At 39.9% G+C, this 24176-nt stretch overlaps 1 protein-coding gene across 1 annotated transcript in view; it reads right to left on the bottom strand.

Moving 5' to 3' along the window:
- Positions 1-1817: 1817 nt before the first annotated feature.
- The window catches only part of OPN3 (opsin 3), a 39217-nt gene continuing 16858 nt past the window's right edge, over positions 1818-24176 (bottom strand). Inside the window, exons 2-4 of the mRNA XM_053605725.1 lie at positions 10331-10650; positions 4719-4970; positions 1818-2086 (exon numbers count right to left, since the gene is read on the bottom strand). Of these exons, the coding sequence (XP_053461700.1) occupies positions 1823-2086; positions 4719-4970; positions 10331-10650 (836 nt within the window). The 3' untranslated portion in view covers positions 1818-1822. The remainder of the gene's footprint in view (positions 2087-4718; positions 4971-10330; positions 10651-24176) is intronic.

Genomic DNA, 24176 nt, shown 5'->3' with positions numbered 1-24176 from the left:
GAAAGGGTTGTATTTGTAAATTAAATGTCTACGTATAAAAGAGAGTGAAAAAGAAACCAGGAGAGGCAGCTCTTGCAGAAATACAAAGCCACTATTTTATTCCATTTCAGACCCTCTGAAGCAATTATTCTTCAACTTACATCCTGTGGCAGAACCAGCAATAAACTTGCTTTTCAAAAGTACTTTTAGTAAAAAGGTTTTCCTTTTACTTCAGTAGGGTGACTGGGCCATTTATAACTCCTTCAAACTTGATTAGTTATGAAAATGCAACTCTAGTAGGAGTTCATCTAAGAAATAAAAATTAGGCTATAAAATGATTCATTCTCTTCCGTAGAGTCAAAAACAATCCTTGAGCTCTAATAATCTATGTTTATAGGAAAGGAAAAAATAATTTTTCCTTCTATCTTAGGTTCATTGGCTGGGGCCCCTTTAACAAATGGCAGATTAACAAGAGAAAACAGAGAACTTTATTAGCATGTATATTTTATGTACACTAGGGAATGAGTAAATCTCAAAAAGCTAGCTTAGAGCTCCCCAGCTTACACATCTTCCATAAAGAACAGTAAATTTTTAGACAAGTGACAAAAGAAAAGGAATTGTGGGAGTCAAATAAGCACATGGGATTTTTTTATGTAGATTCTTCTGGTGCTGGTTTCCAGGCTGATACTGATTTAAAGTTCTCTCTGGTAATCAGAGATCTTGTCCTTTCTGGTAGAGAGGGGAGGACAAGTTACAAAACTTATGTCCTGGTTTTGGGCAGATGGGGGCAGGCAGAGATTGTCTTGTATCTGCTGCTTCTCAATTGTCTTCAGCTCAAAATAATCCATATGCCAATGAGGCATATTCTGGGGTTGCACACCCTGGTCTCTTACAAGACTCAGCAATGACCCATGGGAAAATGGCCTCTTCCCTAACACTGACCATCTTGTCTGTAGTGGACTGACTGATGAACAAAAAAGATAAACACTTTCATCTCCTTTCAAATGCTGTCTGCTGTTTCATTTGGAACACCTTCTGCAAATCCAGAACTTTTGGCAAAATTGTGGGAAATTATCAAAAGGAGAGTTTAATCCTGCCATGATTGTGTTTGAGATGAACTAGGTGGAGATACCATTGTGCTAGCAACACCATCTTCACCATGTATATCTTCTACTGTTGTATAATTAATTTTACACCCTGATTAACTTAAAATTCATCATCTTATTCTCTTTGCTCTAATGCTTCTCAGCAGGATCTTCTAGAGCTGGGTCAGTAGCATGTGAACTGAAGCTCTCCTTTGTCATACTGTGCATATAAGTCTTTTTTTTTTTTTATAAAGTTAGAGGATTGATATTTTTTCATTGTAGAATTACGTCCTTGATAAATTCGATTTGGTCAGACCAGATATATATAATGTGACAATCTACAGAGCCTAACATTTCAGAAAATTCAATATTTTCTAGCTGTTGCACACATATATATGAGACAAAGGTATTTGTACAGCAAAGTATTTTTGAGAAAAATGTATTATGTGCTTTGGAAAATACAGTCATTTAAAAAATATCTTTGAAATGAAAATCTTCAGTACATTAGAAGATGATGGGGCCAGATGCCCATCTTGTGCCACAAGTGGTTTTTCATTATGTAAAGCACCCGTTGAGTTAAAATAATTTGTTCTTATTCGATTGCTTCCTGAGGCCAGAGACCGTTTGGACAATTCACATTTCTGGCTGGGCCACCAAGGTTCTGTTGATGTTACATAGAATGGGGCTTCCAGAATATTCCTCGTAATGGAAGTAGAAGTCTACAGTGGCATCCGATTTAAGGCCCCATCTTTCATTGCCTACAAAGGACGCACTTGGATTACATCAACCTTGGACCCACTGGTTTTGTCACTGTTGTCAACTGATAGTGATTCGTCACTGGTGATGATAAAAATGATGGAAGAAGAGTTAAAAGTCACTTTTTTCTTTGGCCTGTCCCCGTCTTTCTGTGACATCACGATAGGTCTGATCTGCATTTCACTCTCGGCTGCTGGTAGGTCTTTAGCAGGGCGCTGGCATCTCAGCAGTCGGAAACATAAGAGCTGCAAAAGTGATCTACGAAACTGGGCAGAGAAAAAATAAAGTTGAATACCAAGTAAAGGTTTGGCCTTTAATCTGGATTAACATTCAAGGAAATTAGCTGAGTTTAATTTGGGCTGTGTTTTGTTTGTTAGTTGCAATGGATATAGAGTTACATGCAATGGTAGGTAACATGCAGATCTACCGTGGTCACACTGGAGTTTTATGTCTTTTGTTATAATTCTTATCAAGCGGACCACACGGTATTTATTTCAATGCCTTAAAGCTCCATACTTCCAATTTGCATGCACTTTCTACGAGGGAAGGAAGCTCGATCTATTTCATTAAGGGGTTTTGAACATTAATTCAGTCTACGAACATTCAGTAAGCAGTTATTAGGTGACAGCCACTGTACTATATTCTGTATTATAAGCAGTAAAAAATAGGCAAGGCCCTTCCTGGCAGAGTTTACAGCCTGCTTTACTCACTAATGTGAGTAATGAAGCAATGTTTTTCATTTCTTTCATGTTTACTAATCAGCTAGGGATAAAAATACTAAAGCCAGGAATACTAAAGTCTCCAATACCCGTAATTATTCTGTGTCCTGGGGACAACACTGAAACCGTATTTCTCAGCTCCTTTGAGGGGCTCCTCTCTGCTCTTTCCCTTCTACTAGAACCTTGGAGACCAGAGTCTGAAGACAGTAACATCACGAGATGGAAGGAACCTAGATTTCTAAATGACTACATGGAACACACCCTCCTCCTCCACTAGAACATTAGACCACAGACTCTGGCCAGAACGAGCAGTAAACGCTTTCTGTGTTAATCCAGTGAAACGTGGGGGTTGTGTGTTACAGTGGCCAGTCGATCATGACCAATACAATACATGAAGTTAATTTAATTTGCTTTGTTTAAAGAAAAATAAACATTTAATGCATAGACTTGCCCAAGGGAAAAGATCAATAAAAATATAATAAATAGCTACATTGACTTCTGTCTTCTTTGACCCTCAATTATATATTAGCATTTAGTTTATGCTCATATTTTAAAACAATTATTTGCCTTTTACTTACTCTTCAAACCATTGTTTGGTATAGTTAAATGCCAAAGATAGATTATTATAAAGATTAAATAGGTTATGTATGCCAAAAAAGTATTTTTTCATACAAACAGTAAGTTCCTTCAAGACAAAGATCATTGTCTTATTTATTTGTTTTGTCAGCTTATTATATCTTTTAGACTTCTTGTTTAAACTGTGCCCCAGAGAAATAGAAACATCAGGATTATATGGAAGCTTGTTAGAAATGCAGAATATTGAGCATCCAGAAAATGCATTTTAAATAAGATTTCTAGGTGTGTGTAAGCACATTAATGTTTTAGAAGCATAGCCCATTGGCTGAGAGAAAGAGTGCAACAAACAATTGTTACTGAATGTATTTAAAATTTGCCTATTAAGGTAGTAGTCCTTAAAACATCTTATTCTCCTATAGAAAATTAATTAAAATTATAATTCATCTTCCTAGAAAAATTCATGAGTGCACATACTCAGTAAGTTTTATAAACAGTTTTTAGGGTTTCAGTGGCTGTCCTGAGGTCAATTCAAGGAATACTTAGGTCGTAGGGACCACGTTTAAAATCTCTGGATTTAAGGAAATAGACAAATGGTAAGCAACAAGAAAGGGGGAAAAGATCACCAGCAGAAGGAGATTAAGCCACGTGAGAACAAGCTGATGAAGAGGGTAACTCAACAAAAGTCAAAGAAGAGAAAAGGTATAATAAAGGAGAGAGAGATTTAGCACTGAATGTAATAAGGTTATTATAAAAAAGTTCCCTTTTCTCCCAAAATCTCAGGCTTTAGAAGTCAGAGTATTTATTATTGTTTTGTTATTATTATAAGCTGTTACCTTTAAAATTCCAGTAGAATAATTAACTACTACTCTTATCTTTTAAATTTTATGGATTTTTAAACTTTGAAACCCAGGGGCCTGGCTTCCTATTAATCCTACCGTGGGCTCTCGTCGCCAGGACTGACAGCCATCAAGTCAAACCCTCTCTACTACAGAAACAGATGAGAGGCTTTCCAACAGACCTAAAGGAAGTTTCTTGAATCAAATTAATTTCATCTAGACATTGGCCATGGCATGTAAATAACAGTGCAGATCAACTGCTAAAAATTATCTGTTATGTTACCCCAAGTTTGGGCATTTCAAGCAGACCAGGTTTAAATCCTGGTACCAACACTTTCTGAATCAGGTGAGTTATTTAACTTCTTTATACCTGTTCATATCCCATAAATAAAACAAAAAATAATAATTATGGAGCTTTTAAAGATAATCCGTGTAACCTACTTAGTACAGTAAGAATTTTTAATGTATCATTAACTTATGTAGCTGTTATTATTATTACTAAGTATTAAAACATTTTATAATCAATGAAATGTTAATTTGAATACAATTTTACCTAACAAGTATGAGTCTCTATTGGTAGATCTTAACATTGTTATTATTTTGTTTGGAGATATCTTACATTGCTTCCTGAACATTTTATATTACTATGAAATTCTTGATTTGTGTTTTTATAATTGAAGTTGCTCTGAATTACTCTATTGAAATATTGCACTGTACTTTCCAACCCCACTCCCAGGGCACAAACAATCATTACTTACAAAGCTTACCTTTCTGAGCATGAAGATATAAATAACTGGATTGTATACAGTGTTTGATTTAGCCAAGAGATAGGAAACAATCGACACTGTTGGCGTGACCAGATGTCCCTGACCATTAACCACTAAGAAACAGATCACAATAAAAGGCATCCAGCAGACCAGAAAGGTAAATATCATAAAGAAGCACATTTTGGCCACTTTCTTTTCATATTTTAAAATCTTGATTACTTGTGTTGTCTGAAGATCTTCAACACAACGAAGCTGCAGAAAGGAGAAAGAAAGGAGGGGGTTAACAAAATGAAAAGATCATTTTCTTTTGCTGTTTTGATAACAGATATTCAGACACTATCTTGGCCCCAACATAACGGAAAGAAAACTGAATAGGACCTTGGGAGGCTGACATCTGATCCTAGACCAGCAGCTGGACTCAGTTTTGGTCTCTCTGGGCCCCAGTTCCCTCACCTGTAACCTGTTATGGTTGATCTATATAGCCTCATAAATCCTTCTGTGGCTGGTAATCCTTTTCTAATTTACTCAATACAAATAAAAATGAATTATTTTGCTTAGATCTTAAAGTTGCTAAAAGCCTTGATAAAATGAAAACAATTTCTCCAGGATGCTGGAAACTCTTTATCCAGAGCATTAATCCTCAAGTTCTTAAACCATGTCACGTCAGGAGTTCTGTACGGTTAAGCCTGTAGCTGATCTGGATGAGAACTTAATTCCCGGATGAATTCTTGCTTGAAACTGCTGTGTCTTCCAATTCACTGCTAGTGACTATACGGTAAAAACTGAAGAGGAATTTGCAAATGGTTCCATCAGGGGCTCATTTGCTGAGGAAAGTCTTGGTAAAGCTCAGGGAGCCCCACTCCTTTAAAATCAGCACCTCTGCTCCTACTTTGTCCCAGGAAAGAGATTGAAAAGGAAGGATATACAGTCTGCAAGTTCTCTGAGTTTCCTGGATAAGTGTCTTTTAGTTGTTTCTCTTTTATTAAGGTAAGGGAAAGAATATTCAGCACCAGTATGTTCATAAGTAAAGTTTTGTTTCTGAACATTGTAAGAAATTATACTAATTTTGCTAGAAAAATACAAATGTGTTATACATCATGTATTGACTTTTTAAAAGGTACCAGGTATACTGCTGATACTTAGTATTGATCATTTTAAGCTTGGAAATTTGTTGCATTTCAATGAACTCTAAGTGTACCTTGTAGCTCTAGCATTATCATAAAAATTAAGAGAAAACATTTCTCTTAAATTAAGAGAAACACCATTTAGAACATGTGCTATGTAAAAATGTATTTGAATTGAAATTCTTTAATTACTGATAACATCTAAAATTATATTTAAAAACCCATGTTCTTATCAACATCATGTATTCAGGTTGGCAAAGAGTAAAGGGAAATAAAACATTAAAATTGGTGATATAACCAGCACATTATACCCCATAATTGCATTAATGTACACAGCTGTGATTTAATAAAAAAAAAGAAATTGGTGCTATACAGAGTAGTGAGAATGTGTATAATTGGCAGTAAGTCTTAAAATTCTGCTACTATTATTATGTATGTGTAATTCTATTTTAATAGAAACTATTTTTAATGTGATAGAATATTATTCTATTTTCAGAACATCATTTTGGGGGTGGGGTTCCCCCTAGTCTTTATAGGGAGGTAGTGGGGTCTGGTTAAAGCTCTAGATTTGGAATTTAACACTCTGGGTTCATACCCCAGATTCACCATATTTCTCCCAGTAGGGTATTGAGCAAGTCAATTAATTACCTTCACTAAGATAAAGACGAAAGGGGTAAAAACAAAAAACCTACCAGACTTAACAGTGGGTTCCAGTTCACACATGTGATTTTGTGGGGGTTTTTTGGACATTAAATATTTATTTATATTTGAAACTTATATCCTTATATGTGTATGTACTTTTATGATGCTACAGAATTTTGGAATCATTATTTTGACTCTTCATAGTTTAATTCACTAGTAATATGTAGTCTAACCACACCTCAGTTATCTGCACCCCAGCAGGGTCCCCACAGTTTTATCTGTACCATCTTCCCTTTCTCCCCATCAATCAAAGTGGAGCACTCATTTGTCATCTTGGAATTCCATGCCCACCAGACTCCCCCAGCTCCTCTTTGGAATAAGGAAAAGATCCTGAATAGTGTTTCAGACTATTTGGGCTTGCATATGTGAAGCTTTCATAATAAATTTTTTATGTATCTCTTTTGGGCCTATTTGCTACATTATTCTCTGGTCCCTTATTCTGAAACATTTTCCAAGTAAAGAGCTCTACTTCATGTCTCACACCCTTTATTCAGTCATTTCAGGATATCTTTCAAAATTGCTATAGATGAGGCAAGAACACATGAGCAAACCGTCCTGAAGAATCAACCACTGACAACAAATTCTCCAATTGTGGAGAATTGTCTCCACAATTCTCTCTGAAAGAGTTCTCTGACTATACAAATGACTAATGCCTAGTTCTTATCGATCCAGACACCTGTAGATTTCAAACACTGCCCCTCATGCTCCAGTGAGTAGCTGTCTTCAACGTTGATATGAGTTCCTCCTCTCTAAACAGGAAATGGAGGCAAAGTACTTACACAGAGTTCTGGTGAGGAAGTGGCACAGTCTAAACTTAAACGTCTTTGCCCTTTCACCCCATCCCCATCTTCCCCTTTGTATGCCGTCTGCTTGTAACTTATTCCAAAAATAGTCTGTGATCACCCACTACATGTAGACACTATCCCGACAATAGATGAAAAAATAAGATTCTGCTTTGGCTCTTGAGGGATTCACAATTTGTAAGGGTGACAGACACACAAATGGACAACTTCAACAGGTGGTGCACGCCACCAGGGAGGCTGGGTGCAAACCTAGGAATGGGTAACCAATTCTGAGGGTGGGTAAGAGCAACAAAATCCTCCTGTCAGCCTTCAGGAGTTAGCCAAGGAAGGAGGAAAGACAGAATATTCCAGAGGAAAAAAGTCTGCTGAGACAAAGAGGCAAGAAATATTGCAGTTGTCTGGAGTCTGAGGTGGCAAGAGGAAGGGAGTCTTGAAAAATGAGACAGAAGATGCCACGGAGGACCTGCTAGCCACACTCAGGGACTTTATTCACAAAGACGATGGAAGCTCTGAAGGTAATAGTGAGAACAATTACTCTGGTGGGAGTGTGCGAAGAATGGATTAGACCAAACGATGGCTCGGAGGAAAGCAAGAACTAAGATCTTTTCAAACCGAGCCTGTGGCACTGGGAGAGGGAAATAAATGGATTTTTTGGAAGATACATAAGTGAAATAGATAAGAATTCATCATTAGTTGGTTGTGGGGGGGACATGAATAAAGAATATTCATAAAGATTACTCCCTTATGTAGTGAGGAATGATGAACATTCAAAGGGAAAGGGAGTGGAGGAGCGGGGGCTCTGAGGGGCGAGATGGCATGTGTTGAATCTGAGTCTGTGGACTGTCTAACCACAGGTGCAATAGGCAATTGACAAGGAGAACCTGACAAAGTTCAGGAGACCTGGACTGGAAATAGACATTTCAAAGTCAGCAAGCTTGTGTGAGAAGGACAAATCCTGGCCGTGCCCAAGGCCAGTGTAGAGCATGAAATGAGAGCTCAGCACAGGGTGCTGGGAGGTCCAAGGGGGGAAAGCACTTGACAAAGAAAAGCAGACGGGCCAGACAGGACGCCACAAGGACAGCAGAGAACAAAGTCCTAGAATCGATGGGAAGGGAACATCACAAGAACGTGTACGTTGTCAGCAGTCTCAAATGCCACAGATGCCAGAGGGAGTGGAAATGTGTCCGCTGGATCCAACATCTGGGAGCTCATCAGGGCTGTTTCAGTGAGAACAGGGTAGAGGAAGGAGGTGCCACTTTGCAACAGGTTGGGGAATAAATGCTAGATGAATTTACTGAACTGCAAACTCTTTGAACTCCAAGCTCTGGAGACTGGGAAGCCCACGCCCGAGTTGCTGGCAAGGTAGTTTCTGTTCTTTGGAGGCTGTGTCGCTGTGTGTCCCCATGACCTCTTCCTTATGCACAGGAGGAAAGAGAGAGACAGTGAGCTCTCTGGGGTTTCTTTTTTGTTAAGACACTAATCACGTCAGGACCTCATCTCACCCTAATTACCTCCCAAAGGCCCCGTCTCCAAACACTGTCACACTGGTGCTGAGGGCTTTCACGTACGAATCTGGGAGAGAGACAAACAGTTTATAACAGTAAGAAATCGGGACATTTTAGATGCTCAATGAATGCTTACTGAGCGATGATGTGGCACCAAAAGCCACCAATGTCTCTTTGAGTTTACAGTGATCAGGATGACAAAAATAGAATGATAGCTGCAGGGAGCTGAGAGTCGATTTTTAATTAAAACAATAATTAGCATGGTAATATGCTAAAGGGATAAAGCCAGTAGTAAGGGAGAGATGGAAGATACAAATGAAAGAGAAGATCCCCTGGGGCAGAGAGGGGCTGGAGGGCTAAGGGGACCACAGGATCAGGTAGTCCTGGGGAACCTCTCCTGTCACACCCAGAACTGAAGAGCAAGGTCTAACCATCAGCGGTTTGCAGACAGAGAGGCAGGGAGTTCAGGAAGTTGTTGATAATGGCTTTACAGTATTCTGCCCCATAAATAATAGCACAAATATTCGACACAAATAAGAGCGGATGGTAAGGCAAGAGATGAAAATGGAAAGTGAGGACTCGTGATAGTCAAGGTGTGGGGAGAGTGGACCTTCTGAGGACACAAAGATTGCTAGAGGGGGCTGAGAGGACGCCTGAGAGTGGACATGTGTGGTTTTCTGTGTTTTTTCTTCCAGCTCCTCTTTGTAGTTTGACTATAGGCATGGAGAAAACAGATAGCTAGATTGATCCAGGGGTTTTTCTTTTCTTTGAACAAAATAAGCATGCATAAAGAAAACGGGAACGTGTAAGTCAAGGGCAATGAATCATGATTTAAAGTGCTGCCCGTGGCTAAGTCTGATTTAGAACAATGGGTGAAAGTTCGAAGGGTCTGACGGAGTGACCAAGAGACTGGAGAGCTCTGCTGGAGTAGGGAACAGAGTCAGCAGTGAGTAAGGAAAACATCTGTGGCCCAAGTTAGAGACTGGACCAGAGGGTGCCCCCACCCTGGGTGGTTTAGTTCAAACCCCCTTCCTACTGGCCCCAAATGTGACACCTGTTTGTGGTCAGTTCTTCTCCTTATGGTGCTGGTGTTCTTTTCACACAAAACATCCATGCCATTCTCTAGTAATGGGCTTGTGTAAACTGAATAAAATTATGGAAGTGTGCGATTCCCTTTTCTAGAGTTCTTAAATGTTGAGCAATCTGGGTAATGTGGTTTTTTGTTTTTGTTGTTGTTGTTTTTTTGGTTGATGATTCTGCCTGTCAAGAAGCCTTCCCTTCCTTTTTCTGGTTTAGAGAGTGATGTGGAGAGACTAAATGCTATTTCTCATTGGTCTTTTCAGACAGTGACTCATAGTGCAAAACTCAACCCAATGGGAAGTTCCCTAGCATGGCTCTAGTTCTGGGCAACTGGACTCCTTTCAGCACAAAGTTTCAGCTGTGATTTGGGGAAAGGGTATTTGTAGTCTTCGACTCACCATTCGAACGGAATATAGAATATGGCCATAGCAATGGGCTACCACGCCCAGAGGCACCACCAGGCAGCCAAGAAACAAGAAAAGCACAAAGGAGGAATCGTTGGCGTCCTTGGATTTCCAGTCCACAGTGCAGCCTAGTCCGTGCACATCCAGGATGTACCTGTTCCAGCCAAGAAGGGGTGCTCCTGCCCATGCCAGCGAGTAGAGCCAGATGTAGGTAATGGCCCTCCAGGCCCAGGAAAAATTGATCACTCTGGCGTGGACCACACGAATGTAACGTTCATAGGCCAGCACAGTTAGGGTAGCAATGGAAACAATCCCTGCAAGAAAGGAAAGTGGAAAAGTATAGCATGGTGCCAGGGAAACGCAGACAGAAGAGAGGGGATACATTCTCTAGCGGAAATGCCTTACAGAATAGCTGAAACAGAGGGCTGTAAAGGCTAAAAGGCCTAAGCGTCAATGCCCCACGGTTCCCAGGAAACTTGATTGAAAACATATTCATCCACAGAAGAAAACATAGAAAATTGGCATACAGTTTGAAGTAGGGAAGAAATAAACTACCCTAAAATTAGCCCCACCCCACGATGTGGCTATTGTATTAAATATTCTTCCAGAAAGGACCTCTAGAGTGAGTCAGGAAGAGTTACTAGAGCAAGAATCTCTTTTTAAGTCTGCCCTCTCCTCAGCTGTCATCTGGGGTGGCTGTTAGACAGAAAGACAAAGGGGGGGTTTCCAAAAGCTCAAACTGAGAAAAGTCAAGGTAAAATGATGGGAAGGGCTGCCTTAACCCGCCTGCGGCAGATGTCAACATGTGACCTGTTCACATGCAAGAATGGCTGACAAGGGTGGGGCACGTCTTCTGTGCTTCCAGGGTCTTCCTTTATACCTGTATTTTGCAACAAATCCACACAAAGTAAAATTAACAGATTATTCATGTGTTTCTCGGTAGCTCCCCTGAGTGATTTATTCACTCAACAATCACCTGCTGAGCACCTACTATTTGTCAGGCACTGAGCTGACACTGAACATCCGAAGCTGACGAAGAGGAAGGACTCTGGGATGTTTAAAGGGACTGGGGAGGTGTACACAACTGACACGGTGTCTCAGAGTCACAGAAAATAAGGCTTTTGTGCACCAGGCAGGAAAAGAACATTCTGAAAGAATGAAGACTTGCATATCAGAGCATGGAGAGGTAAAAGGACACAAAATGGGCTAAAAATGATGCAGATCCAGAGATGCCAGGGCCCAGAGGAGATGAAGAGAGAACAGATGAGGCCATGTTGAGGCAGACTTTTAAAGTTTCTAGCTAAGGGGATTTTGGAGGGGGGGGTAGGTGGAGGGGGTAACCTTTTCCTATGTGAAAGAGTAAATTACTAAAAAGCAAGAGAGGAACACAGTTAAATTCCCTTTTCCTTCTTCCTCCTTTTTGAGGAGGATACTCACCCTAGCAGTAGTATGGAACTTAAAACAGCCCAGGGCCATGGAAACCAAGCTGAAGGCTATTGCAGTAGTTCAGGCAAAATCTAATGGGGCCCCAGCCAGGGCGACTTTAAAGGCATGAACAGCAAAGTCTTGGTTGCAGAGATGGTTAGCAACTAGGATCCACAGAATCTGTCTGTTTTTTGAATGTCAAGAGTGAGGGGAGAGGGGAGTTAAAAATAACTTGGCGACTTCTAACCTGCCTAATAGGTAGACAGTGATTACATGAAGTGAAATAAAAAGTACAAGGTGTGTGAGCAGATATTGGGAAAACTACGAAATTGTGAGAACAGAGAACAGCGGCATTGGTATGTGCTGAATAAGTGGACAGACGGAGGTTGGAGAAAAAGTGGCTCAAGTACAGAATGAAAATAAAACTGGTCTCCCAAGAAAGAGGGAGAGGTGTGGGGGTAGGTTGTTAACAGGCCTGGGGGCAAGGCCCAACTTCACACCAAGGCGACAGCATTCATCTCCTCCTCTGCTTGTCGGAGTGTTCAGGAAAATGCACTGATTATGCATCAGGCCCCATGAGCATCACTCTGCATATGGTGCCTCCTTTTGGAAAAAGTGTTCTGTGGCTCCAAGGGTTAAGGAACCAGTAAGTAGTGGGCCAGGTTTTGAGAATCCAAGACTGTCTTCCAAACCCACGATTTTGCCTTTATTATCACCTTCTGCCACTAGAGGGCGGCTTCTACTTGCCCACAAATTACTGACACTACCAGTAGTGATGCCTGAGCTCTCCTTGCAAAGTGGCACATTGATCAGATGTGTATGAAGTTCCCACTTATCACTGTGCTGAGTAGGCCTTATAGGAGAAACCAGAGACTTGGGGTCCATACCCTTGAGGAGACTACAATACTGTATTCTTATAAAACCAAGACTAACCCATACCCAACGTTAGAGGGCAATGTAAGATGATATGCAGTCACGTGTCGCGGTCATGTGTCAAGGAACAAACCATGAAAAGTAAAATCCCAGTGGACTGTGTTGAAGGAATGGTTTTATTAAGAGATAAAATTTGGCTGGGAAAATGACTCACGCTTATAATCCTAGCACTTTTAGGAGGCTAAGGTGGGAAGATTGCTCAGGCCAGGAGTTCACCAGCCTGAGAAATATAGCAAGATCCCCATCTCTATAAAAAATAGAAAAATTAGCCAGTCATAGTATCAGGCACCTGTAGTCCCAGCTACTTAGGAGCTAAAGCAAAAGGATCACTTGAGATCAGGAGTTTTGAGCTGCTATGAGCTATGAGGACTCTATTGCATTCTAGTCTGGGTGACAGAGCAAGACCCTGTCTCAAAAAGTAAAGTATAAAATAATAAAAAAAATTGGGTCATAAAAGGTATTAAGGAACAGAAAGGATTGGCACAAGCACTTCTGGCTGGAAAAGCAATTTCCACAAAGGCAAAGTGAACCTCCTTGAATTCTTGCAAAAATGCCTTAGACTCTGGGCTTAGACCAGGCCCGAGACTGGAAAGGTCCATCACTACTGAGGATGGTGCAAAGCTGATCCCACCTTCTATGGCTGTCCATGGTCCACACCAAGTATCTTTAATTTTTTCTTCTAGTGTTTCTCCTAATATAATTTTGAAAAACTATGCACACATTAATATTTAAAGGGTGACATTGAAAAATGGCTTATAGATTGAGTTTCTAAAACTTGTAATAATATTCACCTGACCAAAATATGTCAAATATTAAAAATAAAAAAATATAATTAGAAATGTACCTTTTAAAGAGATCAGTGTGGCTTTCCTTCATCACAAAAAAAATAGATCTGTGGTTACTATTACTATTACCTAGAATGATGCAGGATCAATTTTACTCCTATTTTTTTCTCTTTATAAGGTTGAAGAAGGATTTATTGATCACACACATCTTCAGATGGCAATAGAAGGGGATTTGTTATTTTCAATTCTTATTAAAATTGAATGGAGAGCATTTCTTCTACATTAAATAACTGGAATTCATCTGAATTTGTGTGCCAAAGTCAGTGTTTATTGTCAAAAAATATTTTTAATTATCTACCAGCTAAAAACTCAATTTTGTTAAAAGCAAATCATAAGAAACCACCTCATTCACTTCCTCAATATCTTCATCAATATTTTAAATTATCCCTTTGTTGGCTATCCTAGAATCGACCCCTCCTGCCCCCACTGGCGGTATTCCACAGTAAGATTTTGTTTTATTTTGGAAAGAGTGAGGAGTTTGCCTTTTGGTGTAATATAGGGAAGGGTGATTGAGGAGGGGTGTGCCTTGAGAGCAGGTAATTGATTTCTAGGAAAGGCTCCAAATGGAAATTGAGAAGTTAGAAATCAATTCTCATAAAACTCTCCTTGGATAACTATTGGAAAGGCTTTATGTGCCCCTAATGAGTTTGAAGACAGCAGTCTGTAAAATCTAATCTCACTGCCACATCATTAGGCTTTGTCTAATCTTGCCGCATTGCTGGCATCAGGACACAACCCATGCCACTCACTGCCATCCACGTTCATTGAGAGCTGGCTGCTTTGATATTGCTGTTTCTTCTGCCTGAAATGCTGGCAAAGACCTCACAGTCTGGAGAAGACAGATGTATTAACTAATAATTACAGACAGAAAGCTGTGTCTGGGGAGCCGGGGAATGCAAAGGAGGAAGAACTGATCTGTGCCTGGGTAAATAGGTAAATACTGGGGAAGGTTTTAGAGAAAGTAATATTTGAATTGATGAATGGGAGAAGTTTATGAGTTGACAAAGATGAGACTATGCCAAGGATAGTGTAAAAAAGCATGGAAGCCAAGCAGAGATATTCAATTGTCAATTCCACGCATCAGTTTGACTCAAGTAGTTCTTTGTGATATAACTTATATATCCGTATACAACATCCATCAACCCAAATATCATATACATACAGTGTGCTAGGCACTGTGTTAGGCAATAGGAAAACAAACATGAGTTATAAACAAGTAAATAAATTCCTACAATAGAGGAATGTGTTTGAGGCCAAAGTCCTGGATTGAAATTTCGTTTTTTGTTTTTTGTTTTTGAATTTCGTTTTTTCCCATCTTTGCCTAATGTTTAAGGTGTCTGACTTTGGATAGATTTCTATTTTTTTACATAATTACCACGTAACTCTGGAAAAGTTAATTAATACTATATATCACAATTTGCTCACCAGTAAAATTGGGATAAAAGTACTAAAATATTGTTTCGTGTTTGTGTATTGAATGAGTTTAGTAAAATTGTAATAAATAAGGTATTATTATTATGAAAAATTTGAATATATGTGAGCAAAATTGCTTAAAGTGGTAGGACGTAGGCAAAAGGCACAAAAGTGGATAGAGGTCTCGAGCTTAAATAAATGGTGAGTCAATTAATATGTATGAATACCCCAACATAAATGTATTTCTCACTTTGGCCACTAGAGGGCCACATTGGGCAGCTTATTTATACGTAGTTCACAGTGCCTAACCGGGTAAACAAGTTCAAAGCGTCTAACTTTGGCTAAACAGAGGGACTTTACCTAACAAAGGCAATCAGTGTAACCTGGCTTATTGTACCCTCAATGAATCCCCCAAAATAAAAAAAAAAATAAAATAAAAAGATCAGTTACTGCCTGGGCCATGGCCCACGTCTGTAATCTCTATTTGTTAGATAAAAAAGTTAATAGGACACAGTTCAATGTCTGCCAGGAGCACACACTCCAGAAAAGGGACTAAAAGGAGAAACTCTGTCTAATAGGGAAGGAAGAAAATCTAACTCAGATTTTCTGTGGGAAGAAGACACCACCTAAATGAATCTTAAAGATTAAGTACATGTCAGCCGGGCAAAAACAGAGCGAGAGGGAAAGGGCTGCCAGTCCCATCCCAGGAAGGAGGAACAGCCTAAGTTGAAACATGGAGACCTGGCAGACCTGGTGCCATTTGGGCTCCTGAAAATAATTCAAAATCATAGAAGTGGAAAATGTAGCAAGAGAGATTTGCAAGACTAAATACTCCCCAGGAATGTCATTTGAGGAGTTTGGAACATACCTGGAGGACTCTGAGGAGCCATTAAACTATTTTTGTCTACTTCTGTCATCATATAATTCTAGATAATTTTGTTTTATTTTTCTTTGATTTTCTTTTGTAGATTTTCCTGGGAAAGGGAAAGATGATTAGGGGATGATTCACTTCATCATGGGTCCTCTGGGTCATTATGAAGAAATCAGTCAATGGACTGTGCTTCAGATTTTCTCCCTATAAAACGAAGCAACTGTAAAAATCTGCCTTGTGGTATTAAGAGTTGGCTGGGTGGGTGATCACACAGGAAAATCTTCCAAACCAAGTGGTTGAACATTTTCCCAAACTAATGAAAATTCCAGTTTTGTTCACTTAAAAAACATATATTGATTTGTAGAAATTTTTAAGGAGATGGTGTAATTAATTTGTCCACGGATGGTAATGGAAACAAAACTAAGTGAAGGTAGCTTAATAAAGATGCTACTTTAATGAATTAATGGCCTTTACTCATATTTGAATATTAAAGAAAAACAGTATTTTAGATATACCTGAAAAAGTTTGTTCTCTCAAGCGAGTAATAATAATTCTTTGAAATCTTTTTTTTTCAAGCAAAGAGAAGTTCAACATTTAATAATTCTTTGAAATCTTATTGACATTACTTAATGAGAAAATTTCCCCACTCCTTTTTATTTAATTAACAATCGTAATTGTAGCCCACTATCACTTAGGAGAGTGCTTACTCTGTGTCTCTATGTGTATATAGAGTTCTAAGCAGTTTACCCTTGTTACCTCCTTTAATCCTCACAACTCCCTGAGACACGTAGAAATTATTATTGTTCCCATTTTACAGATGAGGAAAAGGGCAAAATGGTTACAAGCTAATAAATAACAGAGCCAAGATTCAAATCATGCAGTCTGATTCCAAAGTCCATGCTACACTATGCTCATTTCTAATTCACCTTTGAGAATTATCAAAAATTCTGCTAGTGATATAGTCTCTATAGAAAGTGCATTTAATCTGGTGGTACCTGTGGCTCAAAGGAGTAGGGCGCCAGCCCCATATGCCGGAGGTGGCGGGTTCAAGCCCATCCCTGGCCAAAAACTGCAAAAAAAAGAACGTGCATTTAATCTGTTACCTACTACACGTGTTCTGTAACTATGTCCACTTTTGATACCCTGTTTTCCCCAAAATAAGACATCCTCCAAAAATAAGACCTACTTATAGGAAAGATAAGACGTCCCCTGAAAATAAGACCTAGCGCGTCTTTGGGAGCAATACTTAATATAAGACACTATCTTATTTTCGGGGAAACAGGGTATTAGAAGAGGTCGTTTTTTTAAACTCAATTTTTAAACCTGAAGTGTTTTGGAGGAAATTAGGAAAGATCATCTTAATCTGAGTAATTTAGCTGAGCCATTGGAATGACCAATTTCTATTTGACCAATAAAAGTGGTTCTCTTAAAACACCAAAATGGTGGTTAGTTTTTACTATGCATTTTTTAGGCATTTACCAGATATTAAAAACAGAAGCAGAAAATTAGTGCCAGTTAATTCTTTTCTCCTCTCTGTCTCCTACCCTTTATCACATTCTATTTTAAAATTATTTGTTCTAAAATCAAATTCTTTATGTTTAGTATTCTTCATGTTTAGTATACAAAAGACTTCCAAAGAAACCTAGCAGAGCACGAAAGCTAAAATCCTTTCAATGGGTTAAAAAAATTAGGATTTCAGGTAAGCAGCTTAAATAGAAACGCAGTTTTGACTGTCATGTGGAAACACAGACACCCAAGTGCATTCAAGACTGGGAGTCCCCTTGGCAGAAGGGCCAACCAATCGCCAGGGTGACTCAACCGAGTGGGTGGTGCCATGGTCCCTGGGCCAGCCGCTCCCAGTTTAGGATGACTGCACTGTGGTTTCCGCTGTGCTTACTCACACTACCCCTTACTGCTATTTAACACGCCTGAACAAGGAAGTGCACCTTTTCCCATTAAATCTGGTGCGTATTTTATAGGGGAGGCGGGGACGAATAGCTGTGGATGCAGCTGGTAAAACACACGGACTGTGGGTGTTGTCTCCTTCTGGGATATCTTGGCTATCCAGTAGCCTGGAAATCATTCCAGGTTCACCTCCCCTTTGTCCCCGCTTATATCTTTGGTTCTTCTAATATCCACTCCTCTTGGTCACGGACCAAGGCTTTAACCTTGGGTGTAGCCCCGTTTGCACAGATATCTCCACTTTAGACTGGGTGGCTTGCCTCGGATTTGACATACTTTTAGGTTTTTCTTCCTCTAATAATTTCTTAATTCCATGAACCATTACCAAGGGAAAGGGGGGCTCTAATCTGGAATAGGGCCTCATCAGAAGTTATTCCATACTTTTATGTCCTGGCTTGTCAGAAAAGGATACTGATCAAGATGGTTAACAATAAGGGAAAGTAGATAATTGTTATACTAAGAAACCCAGCATCCATCCTGACCACAGTGAAGTGGGAAAGAACAGTTTGAAATAAAGTAACTTCTCTGTGGTATCACTTATGGTTTGGAAGAAGCATAAACATAAGTACCCTCGGGACACAGTCTGGACAACAGTCAGATGGAAACCCTTGTCAGGAATTAAGGTTTCTAAATTCTCAGCCTAATTCGACTGCATAGAGTGAGTGTGATACTGCAGGTGACATGGACAGCACACACTTAAGCAAAATTATTTCTTCAACACAGCAATCCGGATGTTATGATAATCCACCACCACATGCTTAAGAAAATGCTCCGCTAGCAGGGCCTGACTCTAATGCACTTTAGGAACATATTTGTTTGCTTAATTTTTCATTCCCTCTCTCCCCTCATATTTGCATTCAAAACTAACACAAGTCTTTTCTTTCAGAACATTTCTATACTCATCTCTATGTCTGTGCCATTTACACTATTCTAGTGCAGACTCATATCCCATACATTAGGGCTGACACCCACCCCTGACTGAATTTTTCTTTGTGTGGCCTTTGTCATCTTCTTATGCACCAAACCCCAGACTGATCATAGACTGGACCCATGTGCCGTGTCCTTGACCCTGCTCCCAAGCCCCCACTCCCAACTGTGGGTATTGACATTTATTTGCCTTCCCAGCAATGATGGTTCTAGGATATAGTCACAAAGCTCCAGCTGCTGCCACCATAACCACTGCCATGGATCTGCACATGGGACCCCCCTGTACCCATGCCCTTAGGTGGACGGGACCTGCGGGAGGCCCTAGCTTCCCCAGCAGCTGTCCGGACCCCAGTGTCCTAACCCAGAAGCAAAGGGATATTAACACCTCATGCAGCAGATGTGGACCGATGTGAGTCAGGAGACAGGAAGGAGCTGGATGTTAAATTGCTTGCACTCCTATCTTACCCCATGGATTGTTTCAAGTTGCCCTACACTCAGATAGCCTCTGTGAAGATACCCTGCAGGGATGAGCAATCCACTGTGGCCAACTCCTCAGCTTTCCCATCTGTGGCCTCCTGCCTCTCTCTTCCCCCTCTCAATTATTATTGATTTCTTTAGAGTATGCTCCCCAATGAATCATTAGTATGTACACTGTGCCTTAGTCTTCATCTTGGGGAAACCTGAGCTAAGATAATCATCTTATTACTTCCATAAAGTTCTTTCTAACTAAGGACCTGCAAAGCTCCCTTTGCTTAGCATGCTGGGCTGTCAAAGAACTCTGCACATTCCTTCCACTACCCACCCGCCTTCTCTTTCACCATGTCTGACTTCCTTAGTGCATGACAAACTCTCTGTCCACACACCACACAGACAGACTGCACCTTCATAGCTGATGTTTCTTTCCTACTCACTGTATTTAGGTACAATTTTGTGTACTCATGTCTTATTTTTCCAACTAAATAGTAAACACCAAAGAGACAAGAACCATGTCTTTTGTATTTTAACATCCTCCTTGGTACCTGGAACAGTTAACAAAAAATTGTTATATGCTTATTGATGATAAAAGTTATGTACATGTGACTGTATTTCTTCTTAAATAAAGAAGAAAAATCCTGGAATATGATCATCCTTATAATTAACCAAACACTAAGAAATAGCTATCGTCGTATCTTAATGAAAAGAAACTGTGTTCTTAAGGAAAAGGGGCAATATATAGTTTAGAATAACATAAAACAAGACCAACTCCCAGATTTTTTCCTCAGGGATCTATTTCAACTCAATATGAATGATTCTGAAGTCAAAGGATAGCCCTATTAGATTTATCATCTTTTAGTCTCCAGTCATAATGTATTATAATAACAACTGATTTCATGATATTTTATAATTTTCAAAATACTTTTTTTCTAATCAAATGTTTACAGACATGTGCGATAGGGAAGGCTCAGCATCCATTTGATTAGAGTAGAAGAAAAGGGACTGAGATTTCTGACTAGCCTAAGGTCACAAGACTAATAAGGTTCCATTTGAATGCGGACCCAGATCATCTGACTGCTAGTCCAGAACTCTATTGGAATTTTTCACAGGAAAGATTTGACAACGCAAGAGACTTCCGACCAATAGAGAAGCCTGAGGCCTTTTTAATTCTACGAAAAAAATCGACCCTTGAACACATTGTGGAATAGCAATGTGACTCCCTCCCACCTGCCAGGATGAGTCTAGTTTCTAAATGTTGCTTACTGGATTATTATCCTGGCACCAAGGGAAGAAAATTTTACATAGTCCAGAAGAGAAAATTAAAAATATAAGAGAATCTCAGAGGCACTGAATTCACTGAATTAAATCCTCATTCAGTTATTTATAATTCCACAGCTCGCAAGGGAGTGCAGAGTTTAGGTTTTATACCAGATGGTAACAACACAGATTCCATTTTGAGACATTTTCGATTATCCTTTTGACGCACTGGAGAGTTTCGGAAGACAGAGGACCAGTGTCTCTGGTCCTCTATAAATATAACACACTCAGCTGTAATCTGTGTGTGTATAAGAAACTAATCAGACAGAAAATGTGGACCAGGAAAGGAGAACAGGGTAAAAAGAAACTTGTATGATTGTGTCAAGGAAAAATGTAACTGCTACACAGCCTGGACAGTGTAATCCTGGAACAAAAGGCTTGAAGTTTAAAACCCAAGTACATGAGGTAGTGGGGTGAGAATGTAACGTAAAACACACATCTGTGACCAGTGTGGGATAATTTGGATAGGCAGGAAAATTTTATTTCCTTGAAAATCTTAAACATCCTCAGCTGAGAATGTCAAATGATGAGAATGTCAAAACTGAAGATGGGGGAGTAAAGTGTTACAAATATGAGGTATTATGTCTAAGGCCAAAATCAGAGGCGGCCAGTGTGGGAGCAGGGCTAATCCCCAGACCCCTTCACGTTGCATTACTTCAAGCTTGAACCATCCATTTAACATTTTACCAAACTGTATTGAGCAGGGGACACTGAAGGCCATTATGCATGAGGCTCCTACTCGAGACGGTCAGTAAAGATGCCCAGAAACAGGGCCGAGCCAACCCTGGGAAAGGGGGTCCTGTCCTAGCTTGTCCAGGCGGTTTTGATTTTTATAACATTTTACTAACTTCTAGCTTTTATTCCTACTTATCACCTTGTCTTTTGTGATCTTGCTGCTTCTATCGTCCAATAAGCTATGATAATGCTATATTTTACAGAGCCAGGCACAGCATATCAGAAAGTGGCTAAGAATAATGTCATTTGAAAAGGAATTCTTATAAATCTAACTGAATGAACTTGTACATGTGAGGTCTGCTCTGGCCTAGCTGGTTACCTAGTCTTCAGAGCCCATCAGGAAATGAGAAGATTGGGGAGACATCAGTTCCAGCGTGAAAAAGGAGGCAGGTGGTGAAGACTGATCATTACTTCCCAGGAAATATTCTCATGTTACAGAGAACAGGGGGAAGCCTAGATACACAAGAAACTTGAAGCATATTCTAGGTAAATAAGACAAAACAGTTGCAGGACAAACCACAGCTTGACAGCAGTCAGCAAGCCAGGTGTGTTTATACCTTCTGTAAATATTTGAATATGTGTAATGTGTAGGGCACTGAGCTTAGTGCTGGGGAAGTAAAGTCCAAAGTCATTAGATATGGTACTTGATGCAAAGAGGAAAAGGCAACATCAAAAACAAAAATATAAAACTGCATATTTGAAATGCCAAATGAGACATGTAGACCTAAGTATCATGAGAAATACAGTTGGCCTTTTAGGTTAAAGTTAGCTTCTCATTTCCTGCTGGATCCTGGAGACTGGGTAACCAACTAGGCCAGGGCGAACTTCACATGTACAAGGTCATTCAGTTTGAGTTGTAAGAGTTCCCTTTCAAATGACATCATCTTCCATCTCAGTAGAGACCAGCTACATTGGCCCTAGAGAAACTGTCCATTGGATAGGAAGAGATGTGTACAGGATATGCTTTGAAGCACAGCTTATTAATTATAATGAAAAAATATAACTAATAGGAAGTAGTGTAATGTCCATGAAAGGGGGGAATGGGTCAATGTTTTGTGAGCAAATGGGATCAAAGCACTGTGTAGAATCATGACAAATTCATGTCAGTAACCTCTGTGGGGGAGAAGGTAGAATGGGGGAGAGGAAATATTTGGGGAAGGGGGATTTTATTTGTAATTTTAAGTCTTTAAAGAGACAAATACATAAATACTAATGTTTGTTCTGTTTAGGTGTGGTAGATACATGGACACTTATTTTATCCTTTGTACTTTTCCTGTATTTAAAAACTGTTATTTTATAAAATAAAATTCATGGAGGATATGGAAATAGCAAGTGTAGACATTCAGAAGAATGGCCCTTTAGAGAAAGAATTAAAAGAGGCAGTCCCAAGTTGAGGGACTGTGGGGATGGTGGCTCGGCTGTCAACTGATGGAAAAGACCCAGGCAAAATAGAGAAGACTTCAGGTGAGACAGGCAATAGCCCCAGAAGTCTTAATTGCCTGGACATCTGTGTGATGGTGTCAGCTCAGTTTTGCAACCTCACTGTGGGTAGTGTTGACAGACGAAAGGGTTTTATAGAACAGGGGAGTGATGCTTTGGAAGCAGCAGTGATACTCAGCCTGTCACCTAATCTATCTGGCCTTGGGGTTTTTGAGATGGCAATGATGACAGCTGAGAGGTCAGAAATCCGGATCCCTGGGGGCAGCCAGGGTTAAGTTAAAGTAAGAAGGTAGAATATTCAGATGTTGAATACTAGGGGAGTTTACAGCTCACAAGGGAGGCTCCAGAGGGCATACAAGGGGGAGGTTGAAACTGGATCAGATCAAGAAATATGCTGGGTCCTAAAGAGATGTGAGTCCAGTCACGGCCAACTGGAGCGCTTTCCCTCTGGAACTAACGTTAGCAGGGATTATGAGGCAGGACGGGACTAATTCTGAGCATCTTTTGGGGGAGAGGCAGGGTAACTGTTTCCAGAGTCACATCCTGAATAATATACTCGGTAACATGTTGATTTCTGGAACATGTGCTCTCTCAAGTTTCATATTTCTTTTGATTTTCACTCTTCTAACACTGCTGTTAGGAGGGACAGTGTGACACAGCCATCAAGCGCAATGGGTTCAGGGTAAGATGAAGAGTTAATATGCACAAGGCTCTTACCAAGTACCTGCGTACGGTATGCTTTAAGTGTTAGCCATGACATTATAACCAATGCAGCTATATGGTCACGGACATACATGATTGTTGCCTTAGGATAAATTATTGGCAATATAACTGTTGGGTGAGAAGATGTACAAAATTTTAATGGTTTCAATATAACCTGCCAAAATACCCACCAGAAGAAAAATTAAATCCCTACTACCACATCATCAGATACTTGTCTGATTCCCTCTTGATTATGCGCTAAAGGCACGACCACCACCATCCACCCAGCAGTCAATTACAAGTGCCTGCCGTAAACCCACTGCCCAGAATACATGAGTACTGCTTGGTGACTTGCATCTTAAAGAAGTTCACATTTAGTTCACATGGACTCTTCAGTTTAAAAATACTGCTCTAGAATCTCACCAATTGATAAATCAATTCCAACCCGTTGGCAGTATCAACACTTTGCACCATGCTCTAGTTGAATTTCCTCTTGGCTTCTGTAATACTTGTCTCTCTTGAATTAACTGCTATTTCCACACCCTATTTTTTTTTCCTTTAAGGAAAATGCAAGTGGGTGATCTTATGTAACTGGGAAATCCAAAGAGGCACTGGCCTCAGGTACAGGACCCAGTAAAAATATAATGTCAGCCACGTGATCTAGGGGCCTGAAATAATGCCCTCGGGCTGTCTCTTTCCTGCTGTCAGCGGCTTGGTTTCTCTCTGTTGTGCCTAAGCTTCAGACAGACTCTTCAGTAATCAAGGTACTAGCAGGAGCTAACTCAAATCCTTGAGT

The sequence above is a fragment of the Nycticebus coucang genome, chromosome 10 (assembly GCF_027406575.1).
Source record: "Nycticebus coucang isolate mNycCou1 chromosome 10, mNycCou1.pri, whole genome shotgun sequence".
NCBI classification, from domain to species: domain Eukaryota; kingdom Metazoa; phylum Chordata; class Mammalia; order Primates; family Lorisidae; genus Nycticebus; species Nycticebus coucang.
Note: the sequence above shows the minus strand (reverse complement) of the source record. Positions and strands in the feature narration are given on the sequence as shown.